The sequence below is a fragment of the Hippoglossus stenolepis genome, chromosome 1, assembly GCF_022539355.2.
Source record: "Hippoglossus stenolepis isolate QCI-W04-F060 chromosome 1, HSTE1.2, whole genome shotgun sequence".
NCBI lineage: Eukaryota > Metazoa > Chordata > Actinopteri > Pleuronectiformes > Pleuronectidae > Hippoglossus > Hippoglossus stenolepis.
In genome coordinates, this window is record NC_061483.1 from 763,958 (window position 1) to 785,886 (window position 21,929).

Sequence of the window (21,929 nt, forward strand, 5' to 3'; positions counted from 1 at the left end):
ACTCCGCCTGCGTCGTCCGCCCCCTCCCCCACCAGTTTAACCTTCCAAGCCCTGGAGGGCAGTCGGAGGTCCGAGGCGTTGAGCTTCACAACTTGGCGAGCGATCTGCACGAAGATCGGTTTACACTTACGTCCCCTGCGGAAGGAAGGACATCCAGAGTGAGACAGACCCGGTTAGTTGGGCTGTGGGGGACCTCACCCACGGGTCAGGTCCAACTCTTTGGACATAAGACAAAGTACTGACCGGGTGGAGATTCGTTTGACGGTGATCTGGGGGCCGTAGTTCTTTCCCTGCACCATGGTCTTCCCTATGGAGCGCACCATGGGCAGAGTGTAGACTCTGGGGGCCAACAGGGGCCTCAACTGGCCCTGGACGATCCCCCAGGTGCCAGCGTTATAGTGGGAGTTACAGCTCTGCAGTCAGAATGTAATCATCATGTTAGGACAGAAGAAAACGTGTTCGTGAGAGATGCTGGAAACACTTCAGAGATGCATCCTCGCTCCAGATTGAAACCGGTTTCACAGCCTCTACATATCGAAATTAAATCCTGGTTTCATCTGGAGTTCAGTTACTTCTCCCACTTTTCACTCTTCATGCTTTTATCTGTAATATAATAACTTGGGTTTGTGTCCGGGCTCCTTTCCTACCTGGTTGTTGGGGCTGAGGTTGAGAAGTCTCCACGAGGAGTACATGAGGTCGGAGAAGTGGTAGAGGAGGCGCAGGCGAGCCCTCACCGCCTCCATGCTCACCTCCTTCAGCCCACTGTACTGAGGAGGCACCGCCATGGGCAGACCCAGCTGGAGAGGAACTGACGAGCCTGAGGAGGAGAGGAGAGGATGGAGAGGAGAGAAGAGGACGGAGAGAAGAGGAAGAAGGAGGAGGACGGAGAGGAAGGAGAGGAGAGGAGGGAGAGGAGGAAAGTGTGTGAAGCACTTTGAGAGGTTGATAAGACTTGAAGAGCTAAAACAGTCCATAATACTAACAGTCTATAAATGTCTCAACTTGCTGGAACACCTTTTTGGATGGAAGGTATTTTCACACTATCTCTGGCTGCTTGTGAAATTGCTCAGTGCTGATGCTCATCAGACATCGACGCTGCCTCATCTGACAACAATGTGCTGCGTCCCCGTGTCTGTATTCACTGCAGCGACCGGCAGCGCTACAGGAAATCTGACCTCCGGGATAAAGTGTCTGTCGGACAGCAGTGGCGTGGCAGGGGCGCGTGGTGTGGGCGGGAGAGTGTTTGTGTGTCTAACCTGGAGCTCGCGGCGGCACAGATGGCGCCGTCCACGCTGCGCTGTGGCAGCGGCCGGCAGAGATCTGGTGGATGTTCTTGCCCTGCAGCGCCGTCGCCAGTGTGGGCTCTCTGACGTGGTTGGTGTGACCCAGACCCAGCTACACAACAGGTTACAGTTCACACAGTTCGATCACTACACTCATCCATCATTAATAAATAATAAAGCGGTGGGTTCGGTGAGCGCGGGGCCGGGTACCTGTCCCTCAGAGTTGCTGCCCCAGGTGTAGACGTCTCCCGTGGACGAGAGCACCAGAGTGTGCTCAGCTCCGACAGCGACGTCCTGGACCTGGACCCCCGACAGAGCCGGGACCTGCTGGGGCCGGTTGTGGTTCCGGGCTCGGCCCTCGGCTAAGCCAATCAGACGGTCTGCGATAGAGGAGGAAAGAACACGATCTATGAATATAATAATATATTATATAATTCACAGAGCGACAACTAGCAGTTAGTCTCATTACCAATTATTCTGCTGACTATTTTCTCGATTGATGGATTTTTTCATTTAGTCCAAAATGCAACAAAAAATGAATTCCTAGATTCCAATAAAATGTCTTAACGGTTCAAAACTATTATTATAAAGAAAAAACTGCTGTTTTACTTCAAGATTAAGCTCATTTAATATAATTCCAAATTAATCGCGTGTCGATCAAACAACTAATTAATCAAATAATCAAAAAAGACAGAAAGACGTACCTTGGCCGAACGTGAAAACCTTTCCGTCTTTGGTTAGCGCCACAGAGAACTGTGTTCCACAAGCAACCTTTTTAATAGCGAGCCCACACAGCACGTCCACTTTCTGAGAAGTTAAAAAACATTTAGAATAAACCTTCAAATACTCATATTTATACCCACACCAGGTTTCACTGTTCACATCAAACCTCTCAGTGTTTTACCTGAGGTGACGACTTGGCCGTGGAGTTACCAAGTCCCAGTTTCCCATAGTCTCCATCACCAAAAGCCCAAACCATCATTCCATCAGCAGAGATGACCAAAGTGTGGTTCAACCCACAAGCCACCTGAGGAGAACACGTCAAACCCGTCAGAGGAGCAGCCGTCAAGGATCTGCGTTTTCTAAACCTTCACAATATTCAATCTGACAAAACGTGCAATAACAAGATGAATGCACCTTCACACAGTCCATCGTGTTCTGTCTTATTTCATAACCATCATTTGTATTATTATTATTTTTACATCTCTATGTGGTTCATGTAATGATAATGTTGGTTCACTGTAAATAGGATTCTAAAGAGTCAATCTAAAGCTGTGTGATTCTGTTAGGACGTCACACTGGGTGTTGGTGGCCCACCTGTCCCACTTGGTAGCCCTCCAGAGCCGTGACCTTCTCTGGGAGCTTCTTGTTGGAAGTGTTTCCGAGCCCCAGTCTGCCGTAGTCACCGTTACCGAAAGTGAAGAGCTTCCCGTCTGCTGTTACCACTGCCGAGTGTTTGAACCCGCAGGACATCTGGTGAGGAAAACACGCCTCGGCATTAAAGACATGGAACATGCACCAAAGGAAACAAAGGCTGAGAAACACGGAATGAAGATGTTTATTATTTTCAGGTTCCTTTCAGTGGCGAGACGGAGACTGACCTGCACCACCTCTTCTCCTTGCAGGGCTTCGATCTGTCTGGGTCGGCGCTGCCGGTCACTGTTCCCGTGGCCCAGTTTACCGTAGTCCCCGTCCCCCCAGCTGAACACCTCGCCGCTCTCCGTCAGCGCCATGGAGTGACCGTCGCTGCCGCATGAGGTCACCAGCTGCGTCACCACGAAACCTGTTGGACACCAGACGAGTCAGAGTGGAACCACGGCACATGGAGTTCACCAAACTGGATCCAACACTTTTTAACCCTCTGAATGGGAGATTGTTGTTTCCATGATCCTGTTTAAATCAATTCAAATATTTTAAAAACTTTATATCTAGAACAGTCATTCATTTTCGTAAGTGAAAGTTTTGGCCCATCTTCCGCCTCATCACGTTTTACGCTCGTGATGACATCGTTACGTTAGATTCCATGCTGAGAAGATGATGGTAATAGCGGATGGTGACGTCAGAGGGAACCGCCCCTCAGTCCATGTTTCTGTATTCAGAGGGTTAAGTTAGTTACCTAAACCTAATTAGATTTGATAGGTGATTTAAAAGGATTAGTTTTTGATAATACATACTATCAAACTCCCATTGAACTCAGCTTCCTTCTGAACACACAAACAGTAAATCAGTGTAACATCGTGTAATAAGGATCCTAACACCACGCGTCACCTTGAAGAGCTGAGATGACCGTGAGCACGTGCAGGTCGTCGGAGTTCCCTTGGCCCAGGCGACCGTAGCTTCCTTCTCCGCAGGCCAACACCGTCCCGTTGGGCTGGATCGCAAAGGTGCAGTTCTGCCCACACACCACCTGGGGGAGGAGAGACAAAACCACGAGTGAACAAATAAAGACGAACCCAACAGAGGTCGCACAGTGCAGCCGGCAGACCGCTGCAGAGTCAGCGAGAATATCTGAGGTTTCCTGGGAGTCTCCATAAAAACTATATCAGCATTTCCATAAGATTCACAAGTGAAATGTAAAAAAACAAGATCAAAATCACAGCAGCAGATAACTGGACTAACTGGATCTCAGTTCACGGGTCAGTTCTGTACCTGTTGAGCCTGAGAGAACGACGGAGCCGTGGTCGGCACCAGGATGTTCCTGCCGGCCTCTGCCAACTGGCCATGTCGCCCTGCTCCCCACAGAAAGACATCACACTTCCCTCCGAGGTGCCAGTCCTGCAAACACACACACACACACACACACACACACACACACACACACACACACACACACACACAGTTAGCACCTCCACAGACAAACACTGTATTACAGTTAATCTGGGTCTCAGGCTAAATTACCTCTGGTCTCGAGGTGGCCCAGGACATGATCTGTTCATCCAATCCAGACGCCCATTTATTATTGTCCTAGAAACACAGGGGTGTTATTATGGGCTGCGCAGGTGTTCATTACATTATAAAGTACAGTTCCAACAGTTGATGCAGCTGCACAAACACCAGCAGCCTCCCTCACCATGAGCAGAGCCATTTCGTCTTTGGGCACAGGCTCCAGGTCGGGAACGGAGAAGGACTCGGGGAAGGTGGCGCCTCGAGCGAGCGCCTCCGCCGCCTTGACTGTCGTAGAGAAGCAGTCCAGCCACGCCCACTCGCTGGCGGTCCAGACGGCAGTGCCAGACTCCGGTGGGCAGTGTCGGAGCTGAGGTGGCACAGGGGGGCGACACAGCAAATGGTCCAGGTGGAGCCCCACGGCCAGGGAGGCGAGGCACTGCATGTAGGGGCTGTGGACGAGCTGCTCCCCGCAGACAACGTGGGGCTGGGAAGAGACGACAAGGCAACGTCAGCAACCAGTGGAAAGGATGCACGTTGTTGTACGTGTCACGTTGAAGAGACTCAAATGATTTATGGAGTGAAAACTCTTTTAGTTAAAGGTATTAATTGTCATTATAAACGTACGAATGCTTGAGATATGTTCAAAAACACGTGTTGTGAAGTCACAGGAACTTTGACCTTTGGCCACTAAAATCATATCAGTTCATCCTTGAGACCAAGTAATTGTTTTTGCTGAATTAAAGATATCGTGAATACGAGAGTTGGACCAACAAACGCCCGACAGCAGGGAAAGTGATGACAAAGGGACCAACGAAGATCAACAACACACATTCTTTAGTCAGGAAGGTTTAAACCAAAGACATTTTCAAATTGTAGTTAACACAATGATTTGTGGGTTTTCCTACAACTTGCCTGTTGTCAGACGAGTGACATGTAATAAGTAATGAAACACGACTGTTCCTGTGTATTGATAATAAATATGAAGATTGCTATTACAGAACCTGGTGATTTGAATGTGAAGAGCATTTGAAATGTCCGTGTACCTTCTCGTAGGCGTACTGCTCCTGCAGCATGATGGGCAGCCTCTCCAGGAAGGCCCTCATGCAGGGCGCCATGTTGAGGCCGACTACGCCCTGCTTCTTCAGAGCCGTGCGGCACGTGGCCAGCACATGGTTGGATGCCATGAACTCATTGGAGCAGTTCACAACCAGCACATCCTGGAAATGAAACCACACACACACACACACACACACACACACACACACACACACACACACACACACACACACACACACACACACACACACACACACACACACACACACACACACACGAAAAAGACCAGAGAATAAATAAACAGAAGTATTTGAGTGAATCCCAGAAACACATGAATGAAGGTGAGACGTTCTACCTTTGACCTGTTGGAGCAGACGGCGACGCCCACATCTGGGATCCAGACGATATTCTGGATCGCCCCTGACCCGGCGACGACCGTCTGGAGCACCGAGCCGTCCTGTTGAGCGTGGACACACACGAGCACAAGTATTCAGTGTCACTGTAAACAGCAGAGATCTGTAGCTGCTGTGGGGAGTGAGGAGTTCTTTGTTCCTTGTTCCTTCCACGTATCTGTGTGACATGAACCTGCAGCAGTTACAGAGTGTGTGTCCTACCCGCAGGGACCAGATGTTCATGAGGCCTCCCACTCCTCCAGATGCCAGAGCCAGACCATCAGGGCTGAAGGCCAGCGTCCTGACTGGAGTGATGTGACCCTTCAGCTGGAAGACGCACATCACTCGATCTACCGAGCGCCTGGAAGACTGCAACACAACCACAGGGACAGTCTGTCAGTGTCCCTGATGACTTCACACACGTCAACAAGCAGTTGCACGACAGATAAATGGTTATGAAACTACACGTAATGTCAGAAACTCCCGTCTACCATTCATAAAATGTCCAGGTATTTAAACTACAAGGCAACAAATCATCATTTGCAGTTATATTTACTAAATAAATAAAAAATACCATGAATTTTAGTTTCGATTCGTTCTCCCACAACCCCCCCGAGTCAGGGGAACAGGATTCTGGGAAGTTGGCAATGTCCTGAGGAACCGTCCAGACCGTGACCAGGCCGCTCTGACAGCATCTGAGAAACACAGCGACACGTGAAACGTCTCCAAACCAGAAGAAAACATCTGCTTCATGGTGAAAGAAGCTGAAGAGTTAACATTTCAAAAAAGGCTGAGGTGTAAATAATGAGCTTATTGGATAAAGTGTTTTTTGTGGGACTAGTTATAAACTGATGTTCTGTACAGTCCTGGACTAATATGACCTTATGGTTTTCTGTCATCTCAGACATGAACTTAAGTCTGAACATGTTCCTGACGTGTTCTGCAGGTTCTGTGTGTGAGAACAAATGTCTGAGTCAGTGTCTCTGGACATTTTCTGGATCTTCTGCAGCCTCCTAGTAAAATGTCTGTAACATTCACAGTGAGCGTGACGGACATGAAACTGGAAGAATCCAGATCTCTCAGGATGAAGAAGAGGAGCCGTACACAGAGTCCTCAGCTTCAGTCAGACCTTTAGAGAACAACCTACATGGCCAACATGCTGAGCGGCTTCGGCCCTCGTCCAGACAGGCCGCACCACGCCACACCGTTAACCACGGAAGGATGTCTGAGACTCTGCAGGCGGCGCCAGCCGGAGCCGGAGTCGTGACTCGCCCACAGCTTCACCGTCTCCTCTTTGGCACAGGTGAGCAGGATCTGACCGTTTGGACTCCACTTCATACTGGTGATGGACTCCTGAGAAGACCACACATTTTGTCTACACATAATCTACAGTATTTAAAATGTTATACTTAAGATTATTTTGTAGTTTACCTTGTGTGCATCAATGACCACGATGGCTCCCTTTTCTAACGGCTCTTTGAAACCAATCAGCAGCTTTCCATCTGCGTAGCCCACAGCAAAAGGCTTGTCTTCACTGTACCAGGCGATGTGCATCACGGCCACTGAGAGAGGATGCACGCGTGTCATTACAAAAGAGTTGTGTCATTTACAAAGTGCAGTGAAAAACACCCGTCTCTCTTCATACCATCTTTGCGGTAGCAGTGCTCCAGCTCGGTGCGGTGCATGGTGGCCGTGTCCAGCACCTCGATGAGGCCCAGGGATCCATCCATCCGTCCCACCAGCAGCATGTCCTTGGGTTCCCCGCACCATAAGGACTCGGCCTCCTGTTTGGGCCAAGCCAGAGCCGACACCCAGTGAGGCTGCACGTCCAAAAGGCCTCTCCCACCTGAGAGGAAGGATCCCAGTCGTTTTATCACTGACTAAATTCTTTACTAACTCTCTGAGCTGAGATGGCGTCAGGAACTCATTTCTCAGATTATTCCAACACAACATGAACGCACAATGAGAACGTGCGTTAACACTGTTTCTGTTAAAAGCTGCTTTAAATGTCTTCAGGGCCAAACTACACAACAAAGAGAAAAGGAGTAACTTGTGTAGCGGGTTTCATCTGCTTGTGCAATACAGACAGTCACATTTCAGGGGCACAAAGAACACGTGCTCATGAAAGCTAATAGGAGTTGTGGACTTTCATCCTTGAGGCCATAGAAAGTGTCCGAGGACAGATGGAGCCTGCTGCAGGGCGTGTGGTGGGAGGCAGGAAACCATGATTGGACCACATCCAGTCCCCAGACACATTCATTTTTAATGGGATCTATAAAATCTTAATCTGCTTTCACTCGTGCTCTGAGGACCTCACACACCGACAACATAGACGAGCACATAATACATTTTACACTCGACTGGTCAAAACAACTCAGCTGGAGCTCATACCTAACAAACTACGGTAAAATAAAAACAGGAGGAGAGACCGATAGAGGAGATTGAACAGTAATTACCATTAACTTGCCAGATGTTGACCATTTTATCGATGGCAGAAGCCAGAAATTTGCCAGTGACGCTCCAGGCCAAAGGAGACAAGCTGGGATCACTGGGAGATCCCAAGCCGGACATGCCGTCCTCCGAGGATCCATCACTGATGAGAACAAACGCAGAGCAAACACAGATGAGTCACAGCTACAGCTCAGATGATTTCTCTTATTTGAACCAACTCTTGAGAAAGACGTCTGCTGTTTGATACGTCATCGTACTGTGGGTTCATCAGAGCTGGTTCACGTTGTAAAATGTCCCATAGAACTGAGGAAGACGGTCCCACAGCCTGTATATAGAGCTGGACGATGCGTCTACACTTCCTCCCACTGTCCTGAAATGAAGCCAGAGTATCTTGAACACGAACGCTGTAGAAGTGATCATGGTGCGGAGCCGTGGCACCGAGGTCCCGCCCCTTAACAGACTCGACCTATCAAAAGCCAGTCTCAGCTGTCAATCATGACGTCTTTGTCTGTTTTTATATCAAATAATTAAATAAAACCAAACTGATCAGAAACGTCAGTGAGATGAGAACGACCTGAAATGACAGAAACCATCTTTGACAAACATTTATTTAACGTCTACTTTGATTGGTTAGTTTGGTCCATGTTCCATCTGCTAACATGGAGGAGGCGGAGTTTATGACCTTTACTGCAGCCAGCCACCAGGGGGCGATCCAGACACTTTGGCTTCACCATCATGTGGTCCATCTATAACTACACTGTATGATGGGTCCTCTCACCTTCACTTCTTACACGTTTGATTCATTGTTTATACAAAAATATTGATTATTTCAAATGGAATGATCATAACACATCAGATTCACTTCCTGTACAAACCAGAGAAATGAGCCCGCCTGTAACTTCAGTACAACATGTAGGTTCTGTAGACCTGTGTGAACTCTGGATCCTCACGGACACACTGAGGCGTCTGAAGCCAGAACTCACTCTTTGTTGAAGATGCACGTCTGCTGGAGTGAGTACTGGCTCTTGGTCACGTTCCACACCCGGACCGTGCCGTCGTTTCCACTTGTGGCCAACAGGCCTTTCTTACTGCACCAGGCACACGTGATGACCTGCGTCACACAGAGCACATCGTGAAATACACACAGACCACAAACTGTCACTGCAACACACAAGGGCTTCAAACAGGCCTCAGAGATTCAAAACAGCTGTTGCCATGGTAACCGACGTACAAATTAAAACTCGAATGCTTTGGGGTTTGTATTATTTTATATTCATAACCACAATATTCTATACAACCTTTTAAGTAAGTAGTAATGCAGAAATATTCATTAAGCATCAGTATTATGAACTGGTCTCAGACATCATGTCAAGTTACAAGCTCTGATTGACAGTGACGTTAATGTGACCTGCAAAATAAAAAAGTATAAAGCTGCGACTGAACCGTTGATGAAACCCAGACAGTTTATCCTCTCAGTGAAACAAGGAAACTGACCCTGCTCTGATGAGCCTCCAGCTTGATGAGGGAGCACTTCCGCAGATCCCCTGCCATGTCGGCAAAGGTCTGCGGCCGGCTCTGGTTGTTGTCGCGGTCGTGGGCGGCCAGTGTGCGGACCAGCTGCTGGGCAGCCCACTGGCGGTGCTGTGAGGAAAGCCTGGAAGACAGGCAGCACGCCGCTAGTGCATTGGCGAGTTCCAGAGGGCCTACAGCGGAGGGATTATGGGAAGGATGGGCATACAAATGCGCAATTAGACCTGCTCGACACAAACAGAGTGACAAGGCATCCCGGTGAGTGAGAGAAGGAACACAAATGAAAAAGACAAACATGAAAACACAAAAAACACAGAATAACCAAAAGGTGACCAAAGAAAGAAACAAAGCTCGCACAAGCATGAACCAGACATCAACAATGAATTTGAACATTTCTACATGAATTACACAGGAACATGCTAATAATTATGATCATATTAAAACATCTTAAAGCAACAGTATGAAACTTTAACTGACCAACAGTCGCACACGTGGTGATTCATTCTGTGGTTTCATGGTGATTCCATCAATGTGTGTAATCCCACTCACTGAACAGAGTGAGGAGGGAAAATCAAATCTCAAACTCATTTTAATCCAGTAAAAAGTTTCATCGTGTTGCTTTAACACTGAACCTGCTGTGACACATGTTCTTATTTACCCTTATTGAAAAACATGTTTGCAAAGGAAAACAAAGTGAAGCTTGACACAAGCAGTATCAAACATCTACAAACATGAAATACTATGATTCAGAAATGTACGAGCCATGAAGAAATACACAGGAAACATCAGCAGCTTGTTTCTCCTGCTTCTCAGTCTACAAACCTCTTTTCTCCATATCAGCCTTGTCGTAGGCCGGGCGGAGTCGGGCCCCTTTGTCTGCCAACAGAGCGACCAGAGCCTGTGTCACCACGAAGTTGGGGGAGGTGATGAGCTTGTTCTCCTCGGCCACGCCACGAAGGAAGCTGGGCAGGAACTTCCTCTGAATGGGGTCGTCCACGGTCGTCAGGTTCATGCCTGTAGCTGCAGAGATCAGGTTCTGGGGGAAAGCAGCATGGTGATGAGACACAGTTTTAAATGTGTTAAACCAACAGGTAAGTGGGAGCAGATGAGAGAATGTGATCAAACATGATCATCATATGAATTTGAAAATGATTGTTCTCACTGACAAACGACCATTGAACATTAAACACAAATGTAAATGCTCTAAAATGAACAAGGGTTTACGTTTTATAACAAAGGGTAGTTAAATGTTCAAAAAGCAGCATTAATAATAGAAGATGAGAATTCCACTGCAGCTGCTGTGAAGAGACTAAAATAAAACTCAGGCAAAGAAACACTGCCCTCACAAGCACATCAGCCTGACCAGAGTCCTGATGTCAGTCAAACCCAGAGACTCCAGTCCTGCTGCGAGGCTGCAGCTCGAGCCACTGGGAGGGAAATGAAACATATTGGGTTGAAATCTAGTTTCATAATTATTGTGTCAATTATAGTGAATTAAAGTCATGACGTGCAGAATTTATATCAAATGAATTGTTGCATCTTTCAAACGAGTTTGTTTGAATTTGTTCATGCTATCACCACCAGGGTGAGTCAGACGCTGCATCGGTACTATGTTCTACTTTTAAAATCTCTATCCACCCCTGGAAACACGTCACGTGACCAGTCGCTTTCACTGGTCATGTGGTGTAAACAGGAAGTAGATACAAACAGACAAATATAAAAGAAAGATACTACAAGATACAGTAATGGTTTGGTTTGTGTAGTTTGTGATGAAAGGTCGTCTTTACGCTGATCGAAGGAAACAGGACGGAGCAGCACAAAGGGGGGTGTGATCACGTGACATTGTGATGACTACCTGACAGACAGCAGGGACAGGGCTCTCATCACCATGGTCCTGGCCAGCAGCACCTGGGCTGCAGCCGTCACCCTCCTCAGCGCCATCACTCGGTCATGTGGGTTCTGCAGAGCGGCGGCCTGCTCCCCGAGGGTGACCCTGCCCGATGAGCTCTTATCCACTGAGGTCTGGCAGCCTGAGGAAACACACTCACTGATTAGCTCCAAGTCCTGAACACAAGTCAACTACATTAAAAGCTCCTCCTCACCGATCTGCAGCAGCGTCTCCTCCATGCTGTTGGTGGCCGTCACCATTGCTACAGAGGCTCCGAGTGGGTCGCTGTCAGGGAACTGGACGGCCTCAGGGACGATCCTGCGCTCGCTCAGACCCAACGGGCCGGCCAACAGCTCAAATTCTTCCTCCCCTGTCAGCTTCTCATCTTCATCAACATCCAGCATGTCCCAGTCCTCTGCAGCGGGACAGACAACCGCAGGATTTTAAAAAAACAAAGAAGAAATTGATAAACCTGTAGCTGGTTGTGTCTCTGTCAGAAACATGAACTGCTTCACATGAATCACTGAACTGTACCTTCATAGACACTGTCCTGTTTTCCCAGGAGGTCCGGAGCCTGTCCCTTATATCTGAACACAAACCACACAATACACTTATTACAACAGAATGTCTTTCACGTCCTTTGATTCATAAACTAATACAATACGCCACAGAAATAACACAGAGCGTCTAATAAAAGCAATATGACCCAGTCCATATACAGGTGGGAGCTGAATTGTGACTCAAAACTATGATTCAAAGTGTTTCTTCTCTCTCCTAATACATTATGAGACTGAAAACTATGAGATCTTACGTAACCCTGTTAAATACGTCTGGTCATAACAGAGCAAAAACATTATTGATGCTCAACTCCAACAAACAGACCTCGTTCCCCACGTGTACTAACCTCTCCACAACAGGGACCTTGGCTTTGCTCTTGATGGCCAGGTACTTCTCCCTGCAGCCTCCACACAGAAGGTAGTAAGGATTTCCGCTGCCGCACTCGCCTCCGAACCAGCCGTCCACGTAGGCGCCGTTGCTGCGGTAACCTTGCCTGTTGGCGCTGCGGCCGCAGCCCGGGTGGCTCTTCTTCATGTGTTGGTTGAAGTTTGCCACGTTGGCCTCACACAGCTCGCACACCACCACTTCATCCCGATCGTCTGTCTCACACACATGCTGCGACGCGTGGGAGAGACACAGACACGCACATGAAGAAGAAACATGTACGACACACACGAGACAGTTGTTAGGCTTCAGAGTAGCAGTGAAGCAGACATGCCATGTAACGAGGCACAAACATGAATTACTGACGACTCGGTGTTAATGAAATCCAAGCAACAGCCACTGAATCAACATTCAAATGTTTAGTTGTTCACTTCATGCCAGTTAGAGGTTTTCAGGAGAAATGAGAGAAGTGACTAAAGAAGCTGGCGTTTCATGGAGCACATGGTTTTACTGTGATGGAGACGTGCTGCAGGGCAGGTAAGGAGCAGGAAGATGATGGCAGCCCACTGACAGTAGCATAAAGTCACACACACCCATGTTGGCCAGTCCAGTACCTCCGGGATCCACATTCCCAGAATGTCGGTGTCGCTGGCGAGGTCCTGGCCGAACATGGCCTCCATGGTCTCTTCGTCCAGGTCCATCTCAAGCTCCTCATCCAGGTTGAAGTCGTACAGAGCAGCCGGGTCTTGTTGCTGCTGAAGGGACGGAACCTCCCGACGAGACTGGCTGTGGTGGGCCTGCACCGAGCGGTACAGTCCAGCTGAGACGGGAAGGAAACGTGAGCTTCTGTGTTTTCTTTCAAACAAATATGGAAAGAAGGTGAAAGACGTAGAGAATTCTCACCAGCACGGGCTAAGAGGGTTCGAGCAGCGAGGTCAAAGCGATGCTTCCTTCCCACTGCAGAGCGTCCTCTGAGAGCAACGCCGCTGGAGGCTGACGCACTGTCCTGCTCCAGACCCTCGGGACTGAAGTACAAACATAGGTTTGTACATGTGTGAATTGTATTGATGGAAAACATTCAGTATGAGAAGCTGTTGTATCTGTGATGAAACGCACAATTTAATATCTATGTAAACAAATAACCATTAATATAAAACCTTTTCAAACCACTGTCCTTCGTTCACCCTGTTAATCTTCCACTAACACTTAATATTAATTTCTCTGCCAGGCCAACAAGAACTGTACTATTTTTAAATGCTGAAATCTAATCAGCTGAATATCCTTTTGTGTTTGGCTTCCTCTGTACGACTCATCAACAAGTGTAGTTAGTAAAAACATCGTTTAACATCCAACTCAAGCTGAATCAGGTGAAAAATATAATAAATGATCTTGTAAAAAAGTGGTTAAAGAACCAAAACTAAATCTGTGGTTGTACCAGAATATGCAGATTGTTCCTTACAGAACTTTGAGATAGTCTGTGTAAGATTAGTCTCTACAGTAAATTAGGGTTAAACTTCTTACCTCTCACTGAAGCCTTCTTCCATTTCCGCAGCGTCTGCATTGGCGATTTCTCCGGGAGAGCAGAGGTACGAGCTCCTGTCCAGAGATTTGCCTCCAGCAGAAGCCGTGGCGCCCGGACACGAGGAGTCCGAGCCGTCGCTGCAGCCGCCGCCGCCTCTGGGGTGAGGCTCGTCGTGCTCGTCCTCGGTACCTGGATGTTCGATCATCCACATCGCCAGGACAGTGATGTTCTGAGCATCGGCCTCTCCTCGCGCACCTGGAGCCAGTGAAGATACACAATCCATCCATAAACCACATCGTAGCCACGACACAACATCCAACTTTTCACTATTTAAACTGTTCTGTTTTCAAACCGTGATCTTACAGACTAGCTGAATCATTTTAAAATGTTAATCATGTGTTAACAAGGCAAAACAATAATTATGACTGAGGGAGACTGGGGAGACTGAGGAGGACTGGGGGAGACTGAGGGAGACTGAGGAGACTGGGGAGGACTGGGGAGACTGGGGAGACTGAGGAGGACTAGGGAGACTGGGGAGACTGGGGAGACTGGGGAGACTGGGGAGACTGAGGAGGACTGGGGAGGACTGGGGAGACTGGGAGATACTGGGGAGACTGGGGGAGACTGGGGGAGACTGGGGGAGACTGGGGAGGACTGGGGAGACTGGGGGAGACTGGGGAGGACTGGGGAGGACTGGGGAGACTGAGGAGGACTGAGGAGGACTGGGAGACTGGGGAGACTGAGGAGGACTGGGGGAGACTGGGGGAGACTGAGGAGGACTGGGGAGACTGGGGAGACTGACCCGTGGACTCCAGAGCTTTGGTGATCTGTCGCAGGGAGAAGCCCATTTCCAGCAGGGGCACAGCGATGGCAGGAGGAGGGGGAGACGTCGACAGGCGGCTGCTGGGGTCCGACAGAGCTGCAGAGAGCAACGCACATTCTTAGTGAAATCTTTATTATTAAATCTGAGCATAACAACTATGGGTTAATGGCTGTTGCTATGGGAACCTTGCAATGTAATGTGATAAGTGGTTTCTGTGTACTTGTACTTATATCTGAACACTGACAGTTTTCTGTAAAGAGTGATATTGTTTTTAAAACATGCAGCTTTCCTTTGTGTTGTGAATCTTGTCGATGCACTACAGGGATATTTATTAGTAAGACAATCATACTCACAGGTACCGGTTCTGTTTTGTGGTCTGGGCTGGGAGTCGGGGGAGGTGAGACTCTGCCTCCGGCCGACTTCCTCGGAGGGGGACGTGGGCAGAGACAACACCGGAGGAGTCTGGGCTCGGCGGGCTGGGCCCAGGGTGGTTGTTGGGTAACTAGAGAACATTTGTCTGTGAAAAGATAAGAGACGCATTCAAATAACCATCTCAGTTTAATCACACGAGGAGAACCAGGCGACAGCAGCCATCTGCTCCGACCTGAGGAGGCTGAGAGGCATGACTCCTGGAGACTCCGAGGCGGGGACGGTCTCCGTGTCCGTGACGGGTGTGGTAGCGGTGGTGGTGTCCTCCAGAGAGGAGCTCATGAAGGAGGTGGTGCTGGAGGCCGAGGGGCTGGTGGTGACCGGGGTTTGTGCCAACTGCTCCCCCTCTGTACCTTCCCCCTCACCCTCGGGTTCACTTCTCACTCCTGAGGGACATAAAACACAGACCAAGCTGAAACAGCGCCCCCTACCTACAGAATATCTACACAGCGTTTTTAAAATCAATGAATGAAGCTCTAACTGTTTTTTTTGCCTATAAAATTAATATGGGAGTAGTTTGTTGAGATTTTAATAAAGAATTGTTAAATATTTTATCCTTTACAAGATGTCTCTGGTGGTGGACATCCCAGCGCCAAATAACGATTTCATCACGATTCCAACAACAGGAGAACTGAGGGTCTTTAACCCTCCAGTATTCAGGGGTTAACTCCTGGATTCCTTCTCTCCCATCGTTCATGGTCCTGATCTTCATTCTGTGTTGATGGTGTGTGTTTGCTACCAAGCATCAAACCTCTCACACTGACAAAGGATCATTTTTTACTCAACATGTGTTTCAAAATATGTTTTTCTTTTCAAAAGAGAGGTAATTTTTCAGATAATCAGCTAAATAAATCCCCTGAGCGGTTTATTGATGTTTACATGACATCATGGGCTCTGGAAGCTTAATACGAACTAATAATTAATCAGTCGACTGGATTCAAAGCAGTAACATCTGATTCTCACCAGGCTTGATCTTTCCCCCACTGGGCTCCTCCAACAGCCCGTTGACGACGAGCTTGTAGATCATGGCCTGCGCTCTCTCCAGGTCGGCCAGGCCCAGGGCCCGCTTGATAGGGGAGCGCATCACTGCCCGCTTCACCATGTGGCGCATGAGAAACTGCAGAGCCGCCCGAATCTCCGCCTCCTCGGGGCAAACCGGCGAGGTGGCAGCAGCGCTCCCGCTGGTGCTGGCGTTCAGATCAGCGTTGTGCCCACTCGGTGCCGTGTCCGGTAAAACCTTGATGTCAGAGGACAGAGGGTTTGGATGAAGCTGAAAACACAACGTGACCTGGATCTGCCTCAGGGAAGAGAGACTCACATCAGACTATTTGTTTTCAGAGATTCTGTGTTTGCTCCATATTTATTTCTAAAGATTCAAACTGTCACTTTCTTCATTTGGCTTTTTGTGCATAAACAACAAAAGTTCACAAGTGACCTTCAGAGCTGTTGATAGGTGATGAGCCAGAGAAGCTGTTTCCTCGTGTATCAACTGGCTAAGAGTGGTGACCATCTTTTCATGTCACTTTTGGAAAGAGCATATTATTAAATTAATGATAAATGTTTAAACTGGTGTTTAATAGCAGCAGTACCTTAGGAATCAGCAGCAGCTCAGCGTATTTGCTGCAGCTCAGCAGAGCGCTGAGGGTTTTCATGGCTCCCAGGTAGAGGTAGGACAGCTGCACAGCATGGATCTCAGACTGGGTGGCCACGGAGGGAGGAGACGGCTCGTGGCTGCGAAGGCCATGATCGTGGCCTTTCTTCCTGTTCCCCTCCGCAGGGATGTGAGGAGCAGCAGAGAAAAGAGTCTCATTTCCACCGATGCCGGCCACCGAGGAGATCTCGCTCTCTGACTTCGAGTTGGGCGCCACATGTGCCTTCACCTCATCCAGGCTGTGGGACACACGCAGGTCAGAGGTCGTGGTGTTTGGAACGGCTGCAGATGAGGCTCCATCCCTTTGTTCGTTTCGGTTGTGACTATCATTGTCTGCTTTGTCTTCGTTAGCGGCCGGCTCATGCCCAGTCGATGCGGCGTTGCGATGCTTCTTGTCATGACGTCGCACACCGAGCTTGGCGGCTGTTTCCTCGTGGATGCTGGTGAGGTAGGTGAGGTCCAACAGCAGCGAGGCGGTGAGGCCACGGAAACGTGCGACGTCGAAGGGCAGCGGCTCGCAGGGCTCCAGGTTGTATAGTGGAGTGTCACTAGGCGACCAGAAAGTTGGGAAGCTTTAATAGAAGGAAGTGGAGAGTGAAAAGAGACAAGGGAAGGAAACACAAAGTGAGGGAGAGGGCAGGAGAGAAAGAGCACAGCATGCAAGACAAAAAAAAGATGGATGGTCTGGATGTGGAAAGAAAACATGCTGCGTAGAGTAATGAAGCAAAACAACAAGTGTGAGAACAGTAGAACACAGTGAGGGAACATGAGGGTGGAGAGGTGGTTAAAGAGCAAGAGGCTAATGCAGAGGAAGATGGATACAGCAGAGAAACATTCAGAAATCACAGTGTGTCGACACCACTGGTTCCTACACTAAGACGTCCTTCGCTGTGTTTTAGCTTGAGAACACCTCACGTGTTCTACGATGGAGTTTTCCAGCCTCTAGACGAGAGACTTTTGTAAACACTGCTGATCTTGTTTTAGTTTGAAAACTCGGAGGTTGTGTTTTATTCTGGACGAACAGAAACTAAGACTTTGGTGCACGATGACGCAGACGCCCAGGTTCTCGTCCTGATTGGTTCTTATCAGTAACATGACTCGACTACCAGCGGTAGAAGCAGATCGGTGATAACACTTACTGCTCTTACTTTTCACCATTGCTGTTCCTCGTCTGTCGTATTTTCTGTGACTAAGCAAGCAACTGCAGAGTGGAAAAAATACTTCCTGTTCCCTTCGTGAACCTTGAGGTGATTTGACAGATCAATTTACTGCACCAAAGGACAAAGTACTAGATCTGCATGTACCTCAACTACCTCAAATCAATATCCTTTGTAAGATTCCCCTCCATCTATAGAGAGGATCACACGCCTCTGGCACATTCAGTAAGTATCCAGAAGAGAGCGCTATGCACAGCTGTTGGACCAACGTGGGGGTGGGGTGGGGTGGGGGGGTATCGGCAGGTTTGAGGAACCTACAGGTCACTAAGCCTATTAGTTTGATAAACCTACAAAAGTACATCAGTAGTTAAAAACAGCAACATATAAACAAAGAAAAATGTCCAAAGAAACATGATAAAAAAAAATGAGCCACAGCAAAAACGTTTTTCAGCCGATACCTGATGGTGATCTCAGCTTCGTCCCACTGCACCTTGGCTGAGGTACTGCCTTCCTTCACCACGCCCAGCAGGGTGGCGTGGCGTCCGGTCTGCTTGTGCACGCATCGCCCACCAACACGGAGGCCTGCGTCAGCGCCCCCGATCACCGCCAGGACCGGCCACACCTCTGTGCACAGCGTTCTCAGGTGGTGCTCCGACAGCTCCCCCAAGCCATGCTGTCGTCCGTGGCGTCCCCTCTCCTCCTCCGTCCTCGTGGTTGTTTCTTGGCTTTCTCTCTGGGCGTCGTGCTCCTCGCGGCTCTGCACCGAGCGGCTCTTCTTCAGTCTTTGACCGCCGCTGCCACCAGATGCACCGGCTGACTCTCTGAAGCAGACCTTGATCTTGTGAAGTCGTTCCACCATGGTTTTGTTGATACGATGGGTCCAGTGGTCAGTACGGTGCAAGATGCGGATCAGCTGAGTGGTGGCCTCGGCCAGAACTGTGGCCATGGGGCTGCAGACCGGGTCGCCAGGTAGGAGGTCTCGTGGTGTTCCCCTCATCTGCATATCACAGATCTTAACCTAGAGCCATTCAGAGACAAGTCAAATATATATTTGTATTTCTGTACAACAGGAGTGTCAGACAACATTCTTCAGTGCGCTCCCTAAATTACAATGTGAAACTGAAACTAACCAGCTCATAAAAATTATAAATCATAGTAAATGATTCTGTTTTGCAGAAAAAGAGGAAGCGTGCGTCTCAGACAGCTGCAGAAGTATCTGTTCTCTGACCTTCTCTCCTGGGTTACTGCTGTAGAACATCACACAGGGATACAGCTCTGTGGCGTCCACGTCCTCGAAGGCCAACTTCGGCTCCTGTGGAAACACACGTCCAGAGTTAGAGACCAACACAGATGCTTGAGGTGATAATCTGAGCAGTTTATTTAATATATTCTGTCTGTTGTTTAATCTTATTATTTTTGTGCAAACACAAATCAAGACTCAAAACTGTAAAAGTTTACAGTCCAAACGAGTATGAAAACACCCAAAGTGATCACTGTGATACCTGATCACTAAAACCAGATCATTGAAACAGCATTTGTAGAGGAAGCTTTTTGATCCATACAAGCAGTTGATTACTAATTCTGTGACTATAAGCGGTTTCCACTGTATATTGAAAGAGAACATAGTGTACATGTAAACAAACACAGAACTGCAGTATGTCACATGAGTATCATCCCAGAGGTGGTTTTAAAGCCACAGGCGCTGAGCCGGCAACATGATCGTCTCACTTCTCCATTCTTGCCGAACGAGATGGTTCTGGCCTCCATGTCCAGGACGCAGGTGATGAAGTCTCCCTGAGTAAAGCTGCTGAGCGTCAGCGTTTGTTCTCCATTGTGATAGAGGTTCCCGCTGTACGCCCGGTACAGCCACATATCTGACGTGGTGCGGTGGTTGAAGTCGTGCACGGGCCATCGTGAGACACCGACACACGTGCCCTCGTTGCCTCGGTTCTCCTTCACAATGTAAAACTACAAGGGAAGAGAGACAGGAAGACAGCTTAAAAAGAGACACTTCATACTTTTGACTTGGAACCTTTCTAGTAACTGAACGCTGTCTTTACTGTGAGTAATTGTAATCTGCACCTTTCCACTTCCAATCCATATACAACATTAAAGTAATGTACCTTCCACTGGTAACATCCAGAGGAGATTCCAGTGGAGGCCAGGCCGTAGCCTTTGCCCCCGCTGCCGTGCGTCAGGCCCTGGCTGTTTTCCACCACACAACACTGGGCCTTCTCCGGGTCAAAGGACACTTCCTGAATGGGAAGGTTCTCGTCCTCCTCCTCTGACTCTCCCTGTGGATTACAGAACTAGTCAGTCATTCATAGAAAACACGACAGTGTAAACACAGCAGGGGTCGGAGGGGGAAGGGGAGTGCACACCTGTAGCTTAAGCTCTTGGACTTTCTCTTTAATCTGGATCGAGTGCTTTGCTTGAGCAATGGGACCTTCCCACATGCAGTCGGACAGCAGAGAGAAAAGACGCTCCACCACCTGCAGGAGAGGAAATTGTGAGTTTGTTGTGTTTGGTTCAGTAAAAATTCATTATATTTTACAAAGACACATCCTTTAAAGACGTGTACAGAGGTGTACCACCTGTGTCATCTGGTCATCCTCCATATTGGCCTCACACGCAGGCAGAACCGCCTCCAGAACGTGAAGCGCTAGGAGCCGAGTTCTCAAGTTCCCCACCAGAGGGACCCCTGGAATCAACGCGAGTTAATGTCTTAGTTGTGTTTTACGTCGTCAAAGCATCACACATTTATCTGTGTTACAGCCGGTTGTACCTGAGCAGCATTTCTGTGCAGCAATGTTGAGCAGCACTTCAGTCCATTTGGGGGAGGCCATCTTGGACTGGATGGCCTTGGACGACACAACCCTCCTGAGGAAGACCAGGAAGTCTCCGAGGTGCAGCTCTGCAGTGTGCTGCTTCCGGATCAAAGCTGGAAAACAGAACAACCACAACCACACAATTACAGGCAGGATACTACATTTCATGGAATACAAACAACTCAATTTTGGTCCGTTCATTTTTTCATGACAAAATAACATTCTTGTTTTCATCAGGTCACTGAAAACTGATCTGAGGCCATTAAACAGTAAGGAGAGCAGTTTTCTCTCATCACCTCTCAAGTCTTTCTTCTCGGAGTCTGCACTGTCCTCCTGTTTGTTGTCCTCTTGGTCTTTTCCAGACGACAGGAGACTGACTCCCGCCTGAGACAACAGGTTCTTCAGCTGACTGCAGAGCAGGTCCAACAGCGACTGAACCACCTTAGGACTCAACTTGTCTGCATATGTTCTGTAAATCCAAAGACACACGCAGATGTTGATGTAATCTTTTCTTTGTTTCCAGGTTCACAGAGTAGTGACAGAACTTTCACATCTCCTTCTCACCCAGTGCTGATGGCCAGAATCTGCAGCAGCCGAGTGGACGCCACCTTCAGGGCCGTGCTGAGCTGAGACACTCCAGGTTTCTGCAGCAGCTGGAGCGGCTGCCCCAGCATGGTCTCTGTGCCACAGAGCTGAGACAGCACGTTGAGCAGCCCACTGGAGATGGCCAGGGAGACGTCCACTGGCTGGTAGCGAACACTCAGCGCGAACACAGTGACCAGCAGGAGGCGCTGCTGCGCTTCTAGGAGGGTGAGAGGAACACGGGAGAGAAGTAAAGCCTCAGATTGACTGTAGGTGAAGTGAATATATAAACAAGTATGTACAGTAGTAGCTTGTGTTACCTATGTGGTGCTTGTTTGCCTGCAGCGCTCTCTCCAGTGTGACAGACAGCTGCTGGTAGATCTTGTGGACGGCTGTCTGGATTTCAATCTGGAGGCTCCTCTTAGCGGATTTCACACCATCCTGCAAAACACAGTAATATGTTGAGACACTGCTGAAAGAGGAAGTATACACTGGTGTGGAGCCTGGTA

General features: G+C 48.6%; 1 protein-coding gene across 1 annotated transcript in view; it reads right to left on the reverse strand.

Moving 5' to 3' along the window:
* Positions 1-21,929, reverse strand: part of herc1 (HECT and RLD domain containing E3 ubiquitin protein ligase family member 1) — a 50,140-nt gene that overhangs the window by 5,721 nt on the left and 22,490 nt on the right. The window contains exons 28-74 of the mRNA XM_047340080.1: positions 21,741-21,861; positions 21,403-21,640; positions 21,135-21,307; positions 20,796-20,951; positions 20,605-20,711; positions 20,392-20,502; positions 20,134-20,304; positions 19,739-19,978; positions 19,239-19,322; positions 18,469-19,028; positions 16,792-17,425; positions 16,166-16,439; positions 15,378-15,588; positions 15,127-15,290; positions 14,753-14,869; positions 13,950-14,205; positions 13,332-13,453; positions 13,022-13,248; positions 12,391-12,659; positions 12,021-12,073; positions 11,701-11,901; positions 11,454-11,628; positions 10,945-11,025; positions 10,421-10,668; positions 9,563-9,771; positions 9,052-9,179; positions 8,074-8,210; positions 7,263-7,463; positions 7,049-7,179; positions 6,765-6,970; positions 6,192-6,312; positions 5,840-5,986; positions 5,581-5,682; positions 5,213-5,386; positions 4,354-4,653; positions 4,182-4,247; positions 3,933-4,058; positions 3,552-3,690; positions 2,885-3,066; positions 2,601-2,756; positions 2,188-2,310; positions 1,988-2,090; positions 1,494-1,663; positions 1,257-1,395; positions 648-817; positions 244-413; positions 1-135 (exon numbers count right to left, since the gene is read on the reverse strand). The exon at positions 1-135 is cut by the window's left edge and continues 31 nt beyond it. Of these exons, the coding sequence (XP_047196036.1) occupies positions 1-135; positions 244-413; positions 648-817; positions 1,257-1,395; positions 1,494-1,663; positions 1,988-2,090; positions 2,188-2,310; positions 2,601-2,756; positions 2,885-3,066; positions 3,552-3,690; positions 3,933-4,058; positions 4,182-4,247; positions 4,354-4,653; positions 5,213-5,386; positions 5,581-5,682; positions 5,840-5,986; positions 6,192-6,312; positions 6,765-6,970; positions 7,049-7,179; positions 7,263-7,463; positions 8,074-8,210; positions 9,052-9,179; positions 9,563-9,771; positions 10,421-10,668; positions 10,945-11,025; positions 11,454-11,628; positions 11,701-11,901; positions 12,021-12,073; positions 12,391-12,659; positions 13,022-13,248; positions 13,332-13,453; positions 13,950-14,205; positions 14,753-14,869; positions 15,127-15,290; positions 15,378-15,588; positions 16,166-16,439; positions 16,792-17,425; positions 18,469-19,028; positions 19,239-19,322; positions 19,739-19,978; positions 20,134-20,304; positions 20,392-20,502; positions 20,605-20,711; positions 20,796-20,951; positions 21,135-21,307; positions 21,403-21,640; positions 21,741-21,861 (8,528 nt within the window). The remainder of the gene's footprint in view (positions 136-243; positions 414-647; positions 818-1,256; positions 1,396-1,493; positions 1,664-1,987; positions 2,091-2,187; positions 2,311-2,600; positions 2,757-2,884; positions 3,067-3,551; positions 3,691-3,932; positions 4,059-4,181; positions 4,248-4,353; positions 4,654-5,212; positions 5,387-5,580; positions 5,683-5,839; positions 5,987-6,191; positions 6,313-6,764; positions 6,971-7,048; positions 7,180-7,262; positions 7,464-8,073; positions 8,211-9,051; positions 9,180-9,562; positions 9,772-10,420; positions 10,669-10,944; positions 11,026-11,453; positions 11,629-11,700; positions 11,902-12,020; positions 12,074-12,390; positions 12,660-13,021; positions 13,249-13,331; positions 13,454-13,949; positions 14,206-14,752; positions 14,870-15,126; positions 15,291-15,377; positions 15,589-16,165; positions 16,440-16,791; positions 17,426-18,468; positions 19,029-19,238; positions 19,323-19,738; positions 19,979-20,133; positions 20,305-20,391; positions 20,503-20,604; positions 20,712-20,795; positions 20,952-21,134; positions 21,308-21,402; positions 21,641-21,740; positions 21,862-21,929) is intronic.